Source organism: Kwoniella mangroviensis, assembly GCF_000507465.2.
Source record: "Kwoniella mangroviensis CBS 8507 chromosome 1 map unlocalized Ctg01, whole genome shotgun sequence".
NCBI lineage: Eukaryota > Fungi > Basidiomycota > Tremellomycetes > Tremellales > Cryptococcaceae > Kwoniella > Kwoniella mangrovensis.
Window position 1 is genome coordinate 7,038,261 of NW_027062533.1, and position 18,514 is coordinate 7,056,774.

General features: G+C 44.2%; 7 protein-coding genes across 7 annotated transcripts; 5 read left to right on the forward strand and 2 right to left on the reverse strand.

The window, feature by feature from the left end:
• Positions 1-212: 212 nt before the first annotated feature.
• I203_102637 (uncharacterized protein) lies at positions 213-1,865 on the forward strand (the record flags this gene model as incomplete). Its single annotated transcript, XM_019146926.2, has 9 exons — positions 213-310; positions 365-402; positions 495-510; positions 578-655; positions 737-787; positions 858-1,010; positions 1,095-1,189; positions 1,233-1,558; positions 1,629-1,865. The coding sequence occupies 9 exons, from the start codon at positions 213-215 to the stop codon at positions 1,863-1,865; spliced, it is 1,092 nt and encodes a 363-aa protein (XP_019003476.2).
• A 27-nt stretch (positions 1,866-1,892) lies between these two features.
• On the forward strand, positions 1,893-2,389 carry I203_102638 (uncharacterized protein; the record flags this gene model as incomplete). Its single annotated transcript, XM_019146928.1, has 3 exons — positions 1,893-1,914; positions 1,991-2,067; positions 2,150-2,389. The coding sequence occupies 3 exons, from the start codon at positions 1,893-1,895 to the stop codon at positions 2,387-2,389; spliced, it is 339 nt and encodes a 112-aa protein (XP_019003478.1).
• A 1,143-nt stretch (positions 2,390-3,532) lies between these two features.
• On the forward strand, positions 3,533-6,078 carry I203_102639 (uncharacterized protein; the record flags this gene model as incomplete). Its single annotated transcript, XM_019146929.1, has 15 exons — positions 3,533-3,566; positions 3,685-3,702; positions 3,771-3,792; positions 3,873-3,884; positions 4,143-4,310; positions 4,376-4,447; positions 4,508-4,600; positions 4,651-4,718; positions 4,774-5,102; positions 5,174-5,396; positions 5,460-5,571; positions 5,629-5,654; positions 5,728-5,838; positions 5,896-5,932; positions 5,997-6,078. The coding sequence occupies 15 exons, from the start codon at positions 3,533-3,535 to the stop codon at positions 6,076-6,078; spliced, it is 1,407 nt and encodes a 468-aa protein (XP_019003479.1).
• A 454-nt stretch (positions 6,079-6,532) lies between these two features.
• On the forward strand, positions 6,533-8,427 carry I203_102640 (uncharacterized protein; the record flags this gene model as incomplete). Its single annotated transcript, XM_019146930.1, has 11 exons — positions 6,533-6,769; positions 6,858-6,988; positions 7,092-7,229; positions 7,301-7,378; positions 7,459-7,515; positions 7,575-7,642; positions 7,710-7,823; positions 7,897-7,937; positions 8,008-8,070; positions 8,190-8,311; positions 8,391-8,427. 11 exons carry the CDS (start codon positions 6,533-6,535, stop codon positions 8,425-8,427), a joined length of 1,086 nt encoding a protein of 361 aa, XP_019003480.1.
• Positions 8,428-9,101: 674 nt separating this feature from the next.
• Positions 9,102-12,455, forward strand: I203_102641 (uncharacterized protein; the record flags this gene model as incomplete). The annotated part of the gene is made up of 4 exons (XM_019146931.1): positions 9,102-10,619; positions 10,690-10,893; positions 10,998-11,210; positions 11,295-12,455. The coding sequence occupies 4 exons, from the start codon at positions 9,102-9,104 to the stop codon at positions 12,453-12,455; spliced, it is 3,096 nt and encodes a 1,031-aa protein (XP_019003481.1).
• Positions 12,456-12,866: 411 nt separating this feature from the next.
• I203_102642 (uncharacterized protein) lies at positions 12,867-14,588 on the reverse strand (the record flags this gene model as incomplete). Its single annotated transcript, XM_019146932.1, has 4 exons — positions 12,867-13,883; positions 14,028-14,161; positions 14,342-14,382; positions 14,506-14,588. 4 exons carry the CDS (start codon positions 14,586-14,588, stop codon positions 12,867-12,869), a joined length of 1,275 nt encoding a protein of 424 aa, XP_019003482.1.
• A 420-nt stretch (positions 14,589-15,008) lies between these two features.
• I203_102643 (uncharacterized protein) lies at positions 15,009-18,389 on the reverse strand (the record flags this gene model as incomplete). Its single annotated transcript, XM_019146933.1, has 15 exons — positions 15,009-15,228; positions 15,324-15,480; positions 15,564-15,846; positions 15,920-16,024; positions 16,094-16,250; positions 16,324-16,415; positions 16,477-16,636; positions 16,712-16,876; positions 16,963-17,099; positions 17,170-17,436; positions 17,508-17,641; positions 17,702-17,791; positions 17,850-17,996; positions 18,082-18,207; positions 18,362-18,389. 15 exons carry the CDS (start codon positions 18,387-18,389, stop codon positions 15,009-15,011), a joined length of 2,268 nt encoding a protein of 755 aa, XP_019003483.1.
• Positions 18,390-18,514: the final 125 nt, after the last annotated feature.

The following is an 18,514-nucleotide window of genomic DNA, read 5'->3' on the forward strand; positions in this document are numbered from 1 at the left end:
CCCCATCCTAACTCATCGATACCGTACCCTATCGTATCGTATCGGTTTGGATTCAGCCCGGTGCAGAAACTCTGTAATCTACGATCTATAAGAACTCATCTGTAAAAGTCAAAAATCTCAGGTCGAGGTCTAAACCATCCACTGCTGGTAAACCCATTATCAACCGATATTCTTTCTTGTCATTCATGATACATACTATCATTGGAATCAAGATGACTTCACCTGCGCTCGCGCCTTTACCTAAATACGAAGACAAGTCCCAAGACCTCCACGATTTGGGTGGAGATGAGAAGGGCCCCGAACCCAACTTGTAGGACGCTTCTGCCGTTGATGCAGAAAAGGAATTCACGGTAGAGGAGAATAGAGCTTTGTTGAAGAGGATCGATTGGTATCTTATGCCTAGTAAGTCATCATATCATATCGTAATAACACGATCGTAGCAATCCTGATTAACATCGTAATACTGATGGAATGGTTGATCCGATCTATCGTAGTTATGGCTATGACCTAGTAAGTAAATAGATGTACAGCTCTTAAATTGAAAATATGCTGACTTTGCACTTTGCGAAATCCGCAGTGGTATTCAATATGCCGATAAGCAATCTATCTCGAACTCGACTCTGTTCGGTATCGCTACTGATACTCATCTTCATGGGTAAGTGAGCTATTCAATCCACACCTTTCCAAACTCTCATTCTCATGCAACAAGGGGTCATTGACATTTGAGGTATCATAGCCAACAAACGGCTTGGCTGTCCACCATCTTCTACTTGGCCTATTTGGTATTGTAAGTGGACGTTTACGGTATCCTTAGATCTGGCATTAACTCAGCTTACGTACACATACAATAATCGTAGTGAAGGTCCAATGAACTATATCATGCAGAAAGTCAGACTCGGTCGATTCCTCTCTATCGCTGTCTTTATCTGGGGTGGTCTGGTCATGCTCATTGCTACATGTCAGAACTGGGCGGGTCTGATGGTTCTTCGAACACTTATTGGTGCTTTTGAGTGAGTGACTTCAAGCTTTCGCCTTTATGGAAACAGTAAGGTTTAGAATTATAGATCCAAAACCGATCAATTGTACTACAATAGATCATGTATCTCCCCCGGATTCCTGATGATCGTCGCATCATGGTACAAACGTGAAGAACACGGTATGAGATCTATGATTTGGATGGCTCAAAATGGTTTCTTCGCCCATTTTCACCGGTTTGGTCACCTACGGTATAGGAGTGGCCACTCAAAATAATGGTGGGATAGCAGCTTGGAGAAGTATCAATTTGTTCCTTGGAGGTATGACTTCAGCTTGGGCAATCGTATTGTTCTTCCTGTTGGGCACACCCGATGAGGTAAGATGGTTATCTCCCGAACAGAAGAAACAGGCCGTAGCGAGGATCGTATCCAACCAAAGTGGTGGAGGAGGTCAATCCGAATGGAAATGGTCACAAGTCAAAGAAGCTTTCTTGAATCCTCAAATTTATTGTTATTTCCTGATTTCCTTCTTGGCGGACGTACCTAATGGTGGATATGGTATTTTCGGTGGTATTGTAACGAAGGTACGTACAAGACGCCATAATCTACCGTATAGTGTAGTAGCCTGACGATACTGTAATTACCTCTTATTAGTCATTTGGATTCACCTCCCTTCAAGTGATCTTACTTAACATGCCCGGAGGAGCGATGGGAGGATCGTTCAACGTTCTTTCGGGATACTTGGCTGGTAAATACAAAAACACCAGAACGTACTATATGGCATTCTCGATGATTGCCGGAACGGCTGGTCTTTTGGTGGCAGCCCTTTTACCTCAGGAACACGCTTACAGATGGAAGAAATGGGGTGGATTGTTGTGCATGTCTATTTAATCTACTGCTGTGTTCATGGGTTGGAGTATGTTACCTTCAAACGTCGCTGGTGAGTCTCTTTCTTCTGCTTGAAGATAAGTGTTTGAGTAAAGGTTGATGGCTGATGAAATGGATGAAAATTACAGGACGAACTAAGAAATCAGTAGCTTCTACTATGTCCTTCGTAGGTTATTGTGTAGGTAACATTGTTGGATCTCAATTGGTAAGTTTGTTCGTCTTTCATCTTTCGTCGCGTAGCAAGCGAAGGAACGTATCGGATACTAATGTTTCAATGTAACTTTTAGTACCAAGCCAAAGACGCTCCATTGTATCGACCAGGTCTTATAGCCAGTGCGATCTGTTTCGGCTTGACATTCGTGGTCATCTTCATCCTTCGATTCTACTACATCTACGTCAATGCTAAACGAGATAGACAAGCTAGGGAATCAGGTCTGACCGTCGAAGAGATGGAAAGGTTGGGTAAGATCAATGGTGAGAATGATTTGACGGATATCCAAAATCCTCATTTCAGATATTCTTACTAAGATGTAAGTTTCGCCAACAACCAAGTAAGATGAGAGTAAAATTGTGTACGAGTCTCGTGGCTATATAAGTGGAATGGTAAAGCGTGGCGTTGATATTCAGTTTGACAATTTGAGTATTCGTATAAATCTGATACGGGCTGTTAGCTACAGCATTTGGAACGTTGTTCATCCTCTTCCTCTTGGTTTTGATTGTTCAGTATCTTTTCACTGTCATGCAACTTTCATTAGGGGGTGGACCCGTTGACTGTCAAGATGAATGATCGACTCTTGCCTCATCATCTTGCGATAAACCCATATCATCGCAAAAAACAGACCCTTCTTTCGATGATTGCTCTTTCGAGATTTGCTGCGGTCTGTCGGGCAGACAAGTGAGTGCGCAGCACCGAAGTGAGCCTACGAGGCGAGTCAGTGAGATCAGTGCGTGATTGATCTGATCATCGTCTGTGCGGATCATTCTCAATTTATGCGTTTAAGGGTAAAACAGAAACGACTCCTTTCATCCATCTCTGATTGATTGATCATTTGATTGATCTTGGAGCAGGTGGAGCGTCATTCACTATTCGACAGGGATGATCAGCTATAGCTTAGCATCTCCGTATCAGTCCGATGTCTTCTCTTCAACGCTTTCCCAATGTACAGACGATTGTTGACATGATTTTGGTACGTTGATAACGGGTAAACAGATGAATATGTAAATGCGGTTCCGGAAATGGAAGAAGGAGATAGAGTTGTGCCTTGTCATGCCTTGAGCTTTTTCTTATTCGGATCTTGTTGCAGGTGATGCTGTGATGCACGCCTGGACCTGCTTGAATCTGATCTCGCTCCCACGTTTCTTGCGGTTAGAGCGAAAGGAGGGTTTGGAGGTTAAATTGATTTACCCTGAAAGGAGGAGATAGTCGGAAACGGCACTGGGTACGTGTGAGGCTGCCACGCGAATCCCTCTACAGTATCTATCTGTTTCTCTCTTTTTCGCGCTACTGCTATCACCCTGGAATGATCTCACCATACACCACCCACCATACACCATACAACACTATCCTCCATCCTTTTCTTCTTCTCTTCATTCCATCTCTTTCCCTCTAAAAACTAACCTCTTACTCTCTTTACATCTCATACATACCCCTCTAGTTACTCTCTTTCAAGATGGCTCCCATCCAAGTCAAGAAGATCTGTTGTAGTGAGTCGCTCGTCTCCTAGTCACGAACCGCACGGACGGTATCGCTTGCTGCGCTTTTTCCATGATACCGAGAGACAAGGTCAATTGCTGATATTCTCTGCTCATTTTTGACTGACAGTCGGTGCTGGTTATGTCGGTGAGTCCCTCTCATTCACAGATACACGACCAATGAAGGTAAAGAAGCTGACGGCGACACATGTATAGGTGGTCCCACCTGTGCTGTCATGTACGCGACTTTCTCCATTATCTCACGCGTCTTTTGCTTGACCAACTAACGTGTTTCCTATTTGACCATCGTGTCCATAGTGCTTTGAAATGGTGAGTATCATCCCTTCTTTACTTCTAACTTTCAAAGTCTTTTTCGATCCTGTGGACCAGCTTCTCTCCTTTTCATCACCTTCCTCCGAGATGAAACCTCCACGTCTTACTCTCTCGCCTCATAAAATGGTGGAACAACGCGTATCTCCCCTCGCATATCTTGTCTCATAACAAGCATATCTCCCTCAGCCACTCTCTCAGTATTGCTTTGCATGTACACGCGTAACACGCGCTGACCTGCGTCACCTTCTTGACTAGTCCCCACATCCAAGTCACCATCGTCGATCTCAACCAACAACGAATCGACGCTTGGAACTCGGATGAACTTCCCATCTACGAGCCAGGTCTCGATGAAGTCGTCAAGGCTGCCAGAGGAAAGAACTTGTTCTTCTCCACCGATGTCGACAAGGGAATCGAGGAAGCTGAGTAAGTCACCTTTACCTCCCTCACTGCTGATCATTCCAAGCACTGACGCGATGACCCTTCGATAGCCTCATCTTCGTCTCCGTTAACACTCCAACCAAGAAGTCTGGTATCGGTGCTGGTTTCGCCGCTGACTTGAAGTGAGTGATTCATTGTCCTCTAGGACGCGCCGAAACTGATGTAGAACTCTTGTTTTGCAGATTCCTCCAACTTGCTACTCGACGAATCGCTGAAGTTGCCAAATCCTCCAAGATCGTTGTCGAGAAGTCTACTGTCCCCTGTAGAACTGCCGAGTGAGCATAGATCCCCGTTATGCTCGTTGTATCAGCTGACAGCCTTGCAGTGCCATGCGAACTATCCTCGAAGCTAACTCTAAGCCTGGATGCTCTTTCGATATTCTTTCTAACCCTGGTATGTCCCTTGTGGCTAATCTGAATCGAGCAAATTGCTGACAATGGGATATTAGAGTTCTTGGCCGAAGGTACCGCTATTGAAGATCTTTTCGCTCCCGACAGAGTTTTGATCGGTTCTCTCCAAACTCAACAAGGTAAAGACGCCTGTGAAGCTCTTACCCAAGTTTACGCCAACTGGGTTCCAAGGGAACGAATTCTCACTGTCGGTCTTTGGTCTTCCGAGCTTTCCAAACTTGCTGCCAACGCTATGCTGGCCCAAAGAATCTCATCTGTCAACGCCCTTTCAGCTATCTGTGAAGCTACTGGTGCCAACATCGACGAAGTCGCTTACGCCGTCGGTAAAGATACCAGAATGGGTTCCAAGTTTTTGAAAGCTTCAGTTGTGAGTACAATCTCTACCTTCACAAACTTGGAAGCAGCGAACAATGCTCAATGACGAAATTGTTGTATTAGGGTTTCGGCGGTTCTTGTTTCCAAAAAGATATCCTCAACTTGGTCTACCTTTCCGAGTCTCTTCACTTACCCGAGGTTGCCAAGTACTGGAGAGCCGTTGTTGAGATGAACGAATACCAAAAATCTCGATTCGCTAACAAGGTCGTTGACACTTTGTTCAACACCATCACTGGAAAGAAGATCGCGATTTTGGGTTGGGCTTTCAAGAAGGACACTGGTGATAGTCAGTATACCTCCCTACCATACTCAGGTCGTTGAACGGTGTTGATGTGATTCACATGTGCAGCTCGAGAATCCCCCGCTATCACCCTTGCCAACCACTTCCTGAACGAGAAGGCCAGAATCAACATCTATGACCCCCAAGTAAGCAAGGACCAAATCTGGCTCGATTTGACTGAGTCAGTTTCTCCCAACGCACGACATACCCAACAAATGCTGACCTTATGAACTGATAGCTACGGAGACATCCCTGCTGAACCCAGTGAGTTGAGCATCATAGGTAAAATATCGCTTGAGATTGTTTGTACTGATTGATATCCTCTTCCCTCCATCAGTCAAGCCCCATGTCACCATCTCTCAATCCGTTGAGGAGGCTTGTCACAACGCTGAAGCCATTGTCGTCTGTACCGAATGGGATGAATTCAAGAAGCTCGACTGGCAAAAGAGTGAGTACCCACAACCTCGACAGTATAATATCTGCTAATGACATGTCCATGCCCTAGTCTATGACAACTGTCCTCGACCTGCTTTCGTCTTCGAGTGAGTAACTCTGGTTGACATAAAGCATATATGAGATGGTACTGATATAACTGAATCTTCGCAGCGGTCGACTTATTCTTGACAGAAAAGCCCTTACCAATATCGGTTTCAAGGTCACCACCATCGGTACCGGAGACAGATTATAAGGTCGCCTACCTACTCACATTTGGATCTGCCTTCTAACTCTTGCAGATAATTGCTACCCATCATCATATACTCCATAAAATGAATATCTTGCGCTCGCTCTTTTTTGGTCCATCGTTATTGGAATAGATTTTCTTATTCTCATGCTCTTATATACTCCATCATGAATACATTGCGAATAGTCTTGTGGGTTGATTGCTGCATTGAACAGGATGTTTGTGGTCATTTAAATAGGTGTGATATGGTTGGTAAGATCGGAAGAGTGCGTGAGTAGCGACGCGAAGGTGGAGGTTGTTTGTGATGATGATCAGAGATAACAAAGTTATCGTGCTGCCATTTCGGACTCTGTCAAGGCATTCAACCCCTATTATGATGCTCATATGATAGCTGTAACATCATACTCACCAGCATCACTTGTATCCCTATCGTTCATTTGAGCTTGACAAGCGAGAAATAATGGAAATCTCAACAGTCTCTCTCGCTCCTTTCCTCCTTGACCCTCTATCCGCCGAATCAAAATCCGAATGTCAAAAAGCAGCCGAATCGCTCATTCTCACCGGAGCATTGATTGTGAGAGATGAAAGAGCAACCAAGGAAGCGAATGATAGATTTTTGGACTTGTTCGAAGACTACTTTGAGCAAGGTGAGAGGGAGCTGAAGAGAGATGAGAGGCCAGAAGTTGGATTTCAAGTTGTGAGTTCTGTTCTTCTTTCCTTCTTCTACTTCATAGGATGGTTTTGGTGCTCAATTGAAATGATATTTGACGTATCATGTCGATTAGGGTGTAACATTAGAAAACACCGAAAAGCCCAAATGTGCTTCCGACGAGAATTGTCAAAATATCATATCATCTCTTGACGAAGCTGAGAGACCAATGGATCTGGGTAGTCATGGTGCTGATCCAAAATGTAGGTGAGTAGCGAGTATATCCGCTTGACATTCTGGCAATAACGACAGGGCTATCTCGTATCAATCATGTCCTTGTGCTGATGATTTTTTCGTTCTTGCGATGTAGATTCTTTCACCGTATGTCCGAGAAACCCCCTTACACCTCACATTTCCCTGTGCTCGAAGCGCCGAATGTCGTCCCCGAAAAATTCAAGGATACATGGGAAGGGGGTGTGAACGAATGGGGCGGATTTATGAAACAAGCGTGAGTGATGTCTGCCCCATAACCCTCTGTACTGAGGGAGTTACTTATCAATGATACAACAACATCCGTAGTGTCGAAGGTGTAGCGAAGATGGTAGCTTCTGGACTGGGTTTGGATGAGAATACATTTACAGATGCTGGACGGTATGGGTAAGTTGATGATCTCCAGCTTCACTGTATCAGATCACCACTGACATATATATGGTCATGTTCTTTCTGTCATATGCCAGCTCACATCTTCTCGCTCCTACTGCTACCGACCTAGTGAAATATGGTAAACTCAACACGTACGTGTGCGATTGTGCGCAACAAGACGTATCCGAAAAGGAATACTTACTCAACACAGTGTCTATGCAGGGTTTCACACCGATTTGAACTTCTTGACTATACATGGTCAATCGCGGTATCCCGGATGTAAGTAGGGATCAACATGTGAGCGTGTCGGGCTCGTCCTGATGGAATGTACTTTAACTTGATACAGTGCACATATGGGCGAGGAACTCAGGTAAAAAGATACAAGTGAAAATCCCACCTGGATGTCTGTTGGTACAAGCTGGAAAACAGATCGAATGGTTGACTGGAGGTTTGATCAAGGGTGAGCTTGCGTGTTCGTCATCATGCAGTGTGATTCTGTGAAGAGCTCGCTGACAAGTGTCTTGGTGATTCAGCTGGTTATCACGAGGTAGTCTGCACCCAAGCGACCATGGATGTACGTCCAATCGTACCGGTCTCCTTCCCACTCTAACTATGGAAACTGATCAGATGTGGGTGGATTTTAGACCATTGCCAGGAGGAAAGTAGAGTTCCCTCAAAGACCTCTGATGCGGATATCATCGACCTTTGTGAGTTCCTCTTACAAAGAGCACCATTGAGACCTACTGTCAATTGAGTATACTAGTGTATCTCGTTCAACGCAATTCTTGGTTTCTGAGCTAATCAAAATTACGATCTCTCATGTTAGTTCTGGCACCTTACTCCCGATTTCAATCTTTCTCCTATCACCACGCTGAAGGACGAAGCGGAGAAGCGATTTGGCAAACAAGAAGACTATGGTAAGATGCTGGTGGGTGATCAAGTGAGAAGGTACGTTGAACCACCACCATGCTAATAGTACTGTTCCTAGTCATGGATTACGCTAATAATCGCTTTTCTTACCAAACAGAGAGCTGGGATTGATCGCGTTGATGGCACCTTCATGATCGACCATGAACCGACCGAGGCAATACGAGTATCCGTCCAAACCGATCGTCACTCATACAGTACAATGTCTTGTCTCGGATTTAATCGAGACTTGCATTCAGTCGAACAGGCACCCAATCACGGCGTCTCACTTTCTAACGTATACTTGTCCATTCAAATATTTTTCGAGCCGTTTTAATAAGTTTCATCATCAATACAGATATATGCGTTTCATCGATCATGCTTGTATGTAAATCTATAAACCAGGAAACCATTACTAACCGTACCTCAGAGAATGCTTATACTGATGGTCTTGGTGTACTCACATTAACTTGATTAGCGTAAAGATTGGACGCCATTGATTATACGATATGGGTATGTTGGCGGTTGGGCGGCGCGGATGAAACTGATAGAGATATAGTCAAGGTATCGCGTTATCAACCTAGGTTGGTGATGTTTCGATTCTGAAATCGACTATGATGGTCTGGGTTGTGGTCTAGAAGGAACCACTCATTACATGCTTGGTATGGTATGGTATGGTGACTAACCTAGCTGATATTCATCTTCATTACTATCGGTGACACTGGCCTTCATTAGAAAGCAGTAATACCATAAAGACTGTTACTGATAATACTGTACCACTTATATCGAACCTACAACTGATCTAACATAACTTGAATTGATTTCGTACAAGATGCCCACTCCACCATCCTCATCCTCATCTTCATCGCGAAGTAAATTACCTTCTTCATCCCCTTCGTCCGCAAGGTTACGTCGTATCGCACCTTCACCCGTCAAGATTCCCGCGATCAACCAAACTTCGCCTATAACAACTAAGATTCAAACTGCCTCTCTTTTGAGCGACATAACAGCCTCACTTCCTCAGGAATATGAATTCGCGCCTTTAGAACTGATCATCCTCTCTTCGCCTGATACCCAGATTCGAACCTTATTCGAAGTATTGGAATCATCTAGGACCGGCAGAAGGAGGAAATCGATCGAGGGTGATGATAAATTACCGTTGATCTTTGATTCTAGGGGTGAATTTGGGAAATTGGCTCATGAAGCTAGGATTAGGAAGTATGGAATAGATGTACCTTGTTCACCTGTATTAAGCTGTTTCGAGGGTGAAGGGAAAGACGAATCGGTGAAATCAGAAGAATCAAGTCCAAATAAGAAACGTAGAACTAGCAACACTACCAATTTCAACTGTGAAGAGAATGGTGCAAATGATACAAAAGAATTACATTCTTTAACACCCACGAATGACAATCTGTCGTTGAAATTGAAATATGATATACCTTCACCAATCATGATAGATTTCAAAGAAGATATATTCAGTGAAAAGGGACGAAATCAAATTTGGTTGGACGAAATACCTAAAGAATCTACAACTAGACAAATAATGATGAGAAGACCTGGTAGAGTGGATAGGGAAGATAGTTCGAGAAGTATCAATACGTTTGGTCATAATTCCAGCAATGCCGGGCCAGCAATAGAATCAAATGGTGATTGGAAAAGCGATGGATTGGAAGAAGAATTGGATAATTGGAGTTTTACACTTTCAGCTTATGAAGATGAAGAATCCATCGTAGGAGGAATATCGACAGATAGAAAAGATAGTTTCTTTGCTTCTTTTGGTTCTTCAAACAGTACGATTGATTTGACTTTGATCAATACACCTTCGACATTGAATATCTCCTTTGATAACGAGCCGACAATGACAATGACGACTAGCAATGATAAATTTCTATCGTCATCAAGCTATATGCCGCCACCAACGACAACAACAGCAACAACATTCAACTTCAGCTCTATGGTGCAATCCGATGAAGCAGACCAGAACTCTTTGGAATTTAATAACTCGCCATTCTCAGACACGATCGTCATTCCTCTATGCACAGCAAGAGACAATGTATCTCAATTGCTGTTGAGCGTTGATCATGATCAAGTTGATGATACACCCACACCAAAGAACAAAACCGCCACCCACAGCAGCAAGGGCAGAGCAAGAGTCATTTCGAGCGATAAGGAATTACCTGCTCTGCCAATACTTCATCGAAATCAGCATACTTTTCAGCAGTTGGAAGTGGATGGGGCCTCATGTAAAACAGATGGACCGCGACGAAGCCAGGATATTGAAGGTGATCCTGTTGAATTGGCTCTAAAGGAAGTTGATAAAAGTATGACAATTCAACTTTGGGTTGATCAAGTAAGTATCAGTCGTTTATGATCAATGTCGTCAATTGTCGACTGGAACCTGACCATATGACGATTGGCAGGAAGGGTGTCGTGAAAATCGATCTTCGTTGCAATTCATTCGATCGATCAAACCTAATGTTTTCCGTGAACGTGAGGGGAAAGCCTTGAAGGAAGCTGCCTTGTGGTGTGAATCGCCAACTAGACCGGAATGTTTTCAACAATCTGGATGTTGGGAATTCGGGATGGATCCTAAAGAGAGGGACAAGTGGTCATTCCATCATGCTGTAAGTAGACTTGAATCATAATTGCCTTTTCCTACGTAATCTCTTGCTCGACCTTCGTCTCAGTTAGAATCTATCTGTTTATATGTTGACCTGATGCTGGATAGGCACTGGAGGGTCTCCCAGTCCTACGTAGGTTGACAATCAATAATGACGAGAAACACGATTTTTTGTCTCGTTCAGCAACATTACAAATAAAGGAGCCCGGTGTTTACTCGGTATGCGGACAGGAAGAAAGAGGTAAAGCAGAATGGAAATTTGAATATCTGGTTCAGAATAAGATTTCACCCAATTCACGTGAACAGATCGCAAATGAGCGAGTAAGTGCAGCTCACTACACTTTCTCTATACCGGAAGCCTCTTTGTGTACTGATCTGTTTTGGCTAATGTGTTGATGTGGATAGATAATCATTCCATTGGGATTATACGTTTCGCCAAATTTCTTCAACCCGGACCGAGCGTTGAAGACCAGCCTGTTGAATTTGTTCAAGAAGACTTTGGCAAGTAATATAATGAGTGAGAAGATTAGACCGCCACATATTGGTAAACCACCAGCACCACCATCGGCAGCTACAGCTATTTCAGAGAAAGAGGGTATTACCATGACTACGGTAAAGTCTGAATTGGCCCTGATACAGCATAGGAAACGATCGCAGACACAATCTCATATCCCAACCATCGGAGCAGTATCGTCGAACAACGTTACACCCTCACACCCACACCCGCATGCTCATGGTCATTCGAGATCTGTCAGTCGTACCATTGGCGCTATCGCAAAAGCAGTAGCAGGTATGACCAATACTACTCCCACTCCAACTCACCAGATTAACCATGATATTGCATTTGGCAAATCGCCTACTCCCAACAGCAGTAGTGGGAAACCTGGCTCAAGTGGTGTGGGTATGGGTATACATAAATTCGGTACTAAGCCTGCAACATTTGGTAGATCTACTCTCGGATCCAGATCCAAGACACCCACTGGGGCCAATGCGGTTTTCGATAATGCTCCTGATCAAGAAAATGGTCTAACTCCGAGTGCAGAGGAGAAGAAGAAGAATCGAAAGAGGTCGACAAGTCTGTTCTCAAGATCTAGACCTTTTACTCCACCTGTGAATATAACTGAATTACATCCTATCCCAATCTTATCTAATACTGCGATAAAACCTTCCACTCCAACTAGTATGGGGCCGTCAGGATTGTTAATTCCTTTAGACAATAATAATCAAACTTCAATTTCATTACCACTCCAACAGAATAAAGGGATATCTTCATCAAGACCAAATAGGTTATCTCAACTTCAGCCACAACAGGGACACCCATTCCTACAACCTATTTCACCTTCGCGGATCACAACTACAAGTACAAATACAATGACGAATGGCCAGAGTTTGTTAACGAGATCATCAAGTATAACTTCACGTTCAAAACCAATTAACCACAATTACACCCATAGTAACAGTCAGTTATCTCACGATACTTTATGTTCTTTACCTGGCAGCTCTAACACAAGAAGAGGGATTAGGAAAAGACCTTCTACCGCTGAACCTAGATTAGGAATGAGGTAAATCTCTAGTATCTATCAATGAATTTACCTTCTCACTGTCGAAAATGTTGTATCAAATCACAGCAAATCCTTCTGTAATCTACATGATATACCTATTGCATGCCAAATGATACGTTTGCTTGTGAAGTTTCACACTGTTTACTGCATTTTTCCTACCATGAGTGTATGTATGTATATGAGAACATTATCAGATTACGCCTTGGTTTAAGATTGTAGATCACTACCACAATACTTTGATATGTACTACTATATCCATATTGGATGTCATGATACTGAACACATCAAGCATATGAGATATCTACAACCGCTATACAATTGACTGCACGTCTGTTGACGCCCTGTCCTCCCCTTATCATCTCCGTCCACCATATCTATCTTATAAGGCCCCTTGAATCGTGTAATTGAAGACGAATCACTTATCTTCTCTTGCGTCGTTTCTATCCATGAACAATAAATACATCATAAGCACCCCCCTTATCCAGAACTGACATCCTCGACCCCGAGGCTGATTCAAACACAAACCCAAACTCAAACTCACATTCTCACCCTCCCCTTCATCCCTCTTCCTCTTCCCCCTATACTCCTCCTCACTCTCACTCTCATCCTTCTTACCCCTATTCGTCCTTCGGCGAGTACTCACACTATCCCTCCTGGACCTAGATGCAGATGCAACCACAGGTGTTGATGTATCTTTAGCTTTGTTGGCATTTTTAGGCGGTCTACCTGGTTTTCTCTTAACGGGAGAAGAAACTTCTTCTTCCTTCTCTTCTTCTTCCTCTTGTTCTTGTTCTTCTTCCTCTGCTTCACCATCTTCTTCTTCGTCTTGAGGCTCTTCCTCTTCTCCTTGCTCGTCATCATCACCTTCATCTTGATCCTCATCCTCCCCCCCATTTCCCTCTGATTTCGTCGGACTATCTCCACCCCACTTCTCATCTTTACCAGGATCTTCCGCACGGGGATAAATCATTTTCTCCCAATTATCATCCGAATCCCTTCTGTCACCTTCATCTCCTTCCTCTCCTTCCGCTTCTTCCCTTTTCCGTTCTGCGTCCTCTTCCTCCTTATCACTCTGTGCTTCATGCTCATCTTCATCATCTTTTACAACTTTATTCGCATTCGCATGCGAATCACGACGACCTTTCCCCTTGAAATAAGGTAAATCAAAATTTTCTTTGAAATGTTCAGAATTAATCACTTTTGCCGACTTTGATTTTGTCCCTTTCTCTTTGGGCAACTCCGTAGAAGATGATTTTCTTCTTACCGTGGAGGGTCTACCCCTCTTGGTGGGTTTGGATTTACGAGGTGAGGTCATTGATATGTCCGATAGGGGCGATAGGGAGGATCGATCAGAGTTGGCTTTAGGTGATTTGGGTAGTAAAGGAGATAGGAGGGGTGGTGAAGATGGTAATGAGGTGGATGAGCTTGAGGACTGGATATCAAATATATCAGTCAATATGTGCTAGTTCATCAAGGCATGAATAAAAAATGGATATATGAAGCGAAGGAGGAAATGTAGTAAAGAGAAGGACGATGAACTCCATTGTATGAGATGGGACGCAAACGCTCAACTCACCATCTCATCCAACATCTCAAGGTTATACAGACCTCCTAATCTATCCCAAAGCTCTTCGATAGGGATCCATAATCCCGTACGTTTATGCATGGACGATTGTAGTTGAATGATGAGTATGTGCTTATGACGACCGACTAGGGGGTGAAGAGGGAAGGGCAAGGTAGAATATATATTAGCAGGTAGACTCTTTTTGATTATCGTCATCACCAGATGACAGCCAGTGTGTTCGTTTCTTCAAGGTATCGTCGTTCATATTGTATGTTATATGACATGCAGGAGAGATAGACTGGCACAAGGCAGGGGAAGTTACTTACTTGGTCTAACATCGATAACACTTCTCAATAGAGCACCTTCCCTATTTAAGAAGTTCGAAAACAGGACCCTCAGCATTCGACATCATTCTCCTCGATACTTCATTATCGATTACTCATGATTTCATAGGGAGGGATGACAATCATTGACATGATATCTCACTCACATCTCTAATTCTGATACCGTGGGAGTGGGTGAATGTCCCATCATCACCTCGGGCTCGTTCTTGAGTTTGGGTGAAGGCGACATGATCAACGTGTCGTGTCGTAACGTTGTCTCGGTTTCTGATACCTGATGGTCTGTAAATGCGACTGGGGGGTGGGAGTTGCTGATCTGTTGGAATCGCTCGAGGTGGTTCTGGCTGACAGCTATATGCGATAGGTAAAGTACAAGGATATGATATCTCTGGGCTGTCACTTACCATGTATCGTGGAGGTGATTGATCGTTGCGGTGGTTCACTTTAAATGGCTCTGTGCCTGGTTCATTCGATGACACTGCCGGAGTTCCGATTCTCATCTCACTTGCAATTCAACATGACAATGCATGAACTGTCCTATTCCATCCTGACTAGTGTGACCTCTTCAGAATACCATCATACGAGATATGCATGATCCTCTTCTCGAGATATATATGTACAACCTCACTCTGATCCTCTACGCATTTCAAATTTATATTTTCATACCGAATAATTTCTTTTTCTTCTTCTTCTCCACCCCATCCTTCCCACTACCCATACTCAGATTACTCATCGAATCATTCAGTGAGCTCGCATAGGAAGACTGATGTTGCAATTTGGGTTGTTGCAGGTGTTGGTTTTGGACTTGTGGTTGAGGAGGTGGTAGTATGGGTGGTCCGACGGGGACGGTCCAATGTCTGAAATCTAGGATACTACGGACATCCAGCTCGCGATCAGTATTGAATCCGAGACGGAAAGGTTTAGTATAGATCGACAAGTCTATTGCTTAATCAAACGCAATACTCACTTCTGGTAAGATGTAGGTTGACCAGGCGATCGATGCGGTCTGCTAGGTCCCTGAGGATGAGGCTGGATTCCTCCAGGTGGATTCGCACCTATGCCCCCTCTTCCCAATGCTCTCATCTGCTGCGTGAAGATCTCAGGAGTCAAGACGTGTGTCGAGCCTGGTAGTAGGTATCGCATGAATAAGCGTCCGCTCGATCATCGAGTTCATGAGCCGAGTTACCCATCCGAAATCCACACTCACCAATATAGACATCTTTTCCTAATGCTCTTCCAACCGTATAAGCGCACCTCATCTCACTGTAAGTCATTCCTCCGGCAATGAAGATTATGATCCTCTGTTTTCCCTCCGTATTGTTCATCCGAGCGGAAGAAGCTTTGTGCCATGTCGGCCTGGCAGACCTCAGAGATCCAGATTGTGAAGGGGCCGCCAAGGTGTTACCTCCTCGCAACGAAGTTGTAGCGTCGACGGGGGCATCGCGGACGTATGGGAAGTTTGATTGATCGAGTCTTGACGAAGATTGGTCCTACGACAACAAATGAGGGATCGCCCGTAAGTTTTGTATTGCAGACTTCAATGGAAGCGGACTCTGTGCTCACTTCCAAAACCATCTGCACAATAGGTTTATACCTCGATAACTCATATTCACCCTCCTGGTTAGACGGTTTCTGCTTGATCCTGGATTTGTTCGATCGACTCGAGTCCTAACATTACGCAAATGGCATGTATCAGCTTCCTCTGCTCTATGATGTCGACCATGGTGAATAGCTCACTTTGATCACTTTCACACCAAGGTGAATCATATTATTAACCATATCCTGCTCCGAGATTGATAATCTAGCATGTTGATATAATCTCCTTCGATCTTCATCTGCTACTCCATCTCTGAAAAGGATATACAGAGCCATGATCCGGACTTTGTCTAGTGAGCTGCACAAAAACTCGATATCAGTCTTCACTTGATAAAAGGACAAAAAGAATGAAGTGCATCTGCATCACTCACGTTATGTTCACACGATCATCTAATAGAGGTACCATTTCCTCCACTATCGTCTTGGGAGTTTTACCCTCTGAGGTGTATCCTGTCGCACAGCACTATGCAAACACCTATATATGAGCTGAGATTGGACTATTATGGACGCACTACTCAGCTTACCTGTTCTACATTGGCAACAAGGGATAATTTCTTCTTCTCGAAGAGTGACATGCACTCCTGAGCCATATCAAGATGTAACGAGAACTGTTCACGCTGAGTTTGGAATTGTGGTAAAGAGGCCAACATATCTTTGAGATCGTTTACATTGACGTTACCACCACTAGATTTAAAGTCAATCAGCTTACCATATCTCTGTTGAAAACAGCTGAAGCTATATGAAGCACTGAGCACTCACCCTCCGAATCCTGCGTTCTCCTGTGCGAATCTCCCAAAATCCGTCATAAGTGTGTCAATGGCATCTTTCATATGCAGGTGTCGAACAGAACACCACACCGGATCAGCTTCAGTGAGCTCAGCAACTTTTTCTTCTTTTCCTCCTATCGTGTTGGTATAAGTGTATCTAAGGACAGAGGGATGTCAGCCACATGAACAAATGAGCTAGCCATGGGCAACTCATTGGAGGTAGCGGCCGTTTATGTAGCTCACTTATATCTGACCCCATCTTCTATCTTCAAAAGATCATTTGCCATAGCCTGATACCAGAATTCATGTAATAAGGGCGCAGCAGGATCCATCGATCGGTCCACTACGAACAGAACCCCTTTGGGTCTGCCACTCGCAGGCTATGTCGACACATCGTCCATCAGCTTCGTTCAAGTCTGTAGAAGCAGATTACCCCTCAGCTGAACGTACTGGAAATTCCGGATTATTCTGCAGGTATTCGTCCAAATCCAGCTGCAGCTGATTTGCAATCTTCTTACTCAGATGTTCTCCGACTATCTCAGGTGTCTTGGGTCCACCTCCCATTGCTGATCTCCATCTGAGCGACTGAGGCGCCTGCTGTTGAACAGGTGCCGAAGCTTGTGCTTGCGCTGCCAGAGGTCCTAAAGGTGGATGATGATGGGGTTGATAATATCGTATATAGGGCGACTCGTCTATTGTCGCTAGAAAGTTGAGGATCTAGTTGATCAAGAACGAAAGCAATGTAAGCTTATGTCTGTCGCAATCCTGGCGGTGCACATTAAGCTTACAGATCTCCCAGCTACTTTCACATCATCCTCGAATGCTTCTACTGCTAAATCTGCTGATGCCGCTCCTCCCAATGGTCCGAACATCGTGAAGAATGATCCCGGATTTTTCAGCGAGAAGACTCTATCCTCGATAGCTATAAGGAGACAGAATCAGCTAATCTAGATCATACTCTTGGATAGAAAGGACAGCTTACCCCATACATTGCAATACAGCTCTACAAAGGCCTGCAGAACACCGCCTTGTAATCCATCTGTGAGTTTCTGAGCCAATCTATCGTCGATACCTATCATGTTACTATGTAAGCTGCAACTCATACTCCGCATGAAGTAGAATTAGCTTACCATCTATGAAATATAAATGAGCAGATTTATACGTCCTCCTTCCACTAAAATCCGCTAATATCCGGTCTACATTCTGTGAAGTTGGGGTCAAGAGGTATATGGCGTCTACCGACATGGGTGGTCGGGGTGAATGTAATGGTTCGACGGCTATACGACAAGTGCGTACACAGGTTCAGCTTCGCTATATGATAAGTGGCTGGCCATAAGGTCGCCAGTCATATGCTCAACTAACAGGTAACATTCTGCTGGAGGATATCGAAGTTGTTGTATACACTGTCCAGCAGAGCTTGCGAGTGATCATCTGTAATGAGGATCTTCCATGCTGGGGGAGGTATCGACTGTATCGCCGAGGTGAATCCTATGTGAGATCAATCATGAGTCAATGGACAGTACGTTGTCAGTGGGCAAAGAGTTTCAAGGAGGACGGGGCGGGTCGACCCGGGAATATCGGTGTCGTGCGACCAAAGTCGTTGGCGGTCCAGACAGGTGCAAACGGTTGAGATGGTACTTACGTTTCTTGAGGAGGTCTTTGAGAGGCATGGCGGTGTCTGTGAGGTAGTGAGAATGTCACTAGGTATGTGGGTATGAGATGAGAGAACAAAGAATAAGGAGATACGATCAGTCGGTGGGTGATGAGGTCATGTGTATAGGGAGGGATGTTTGCA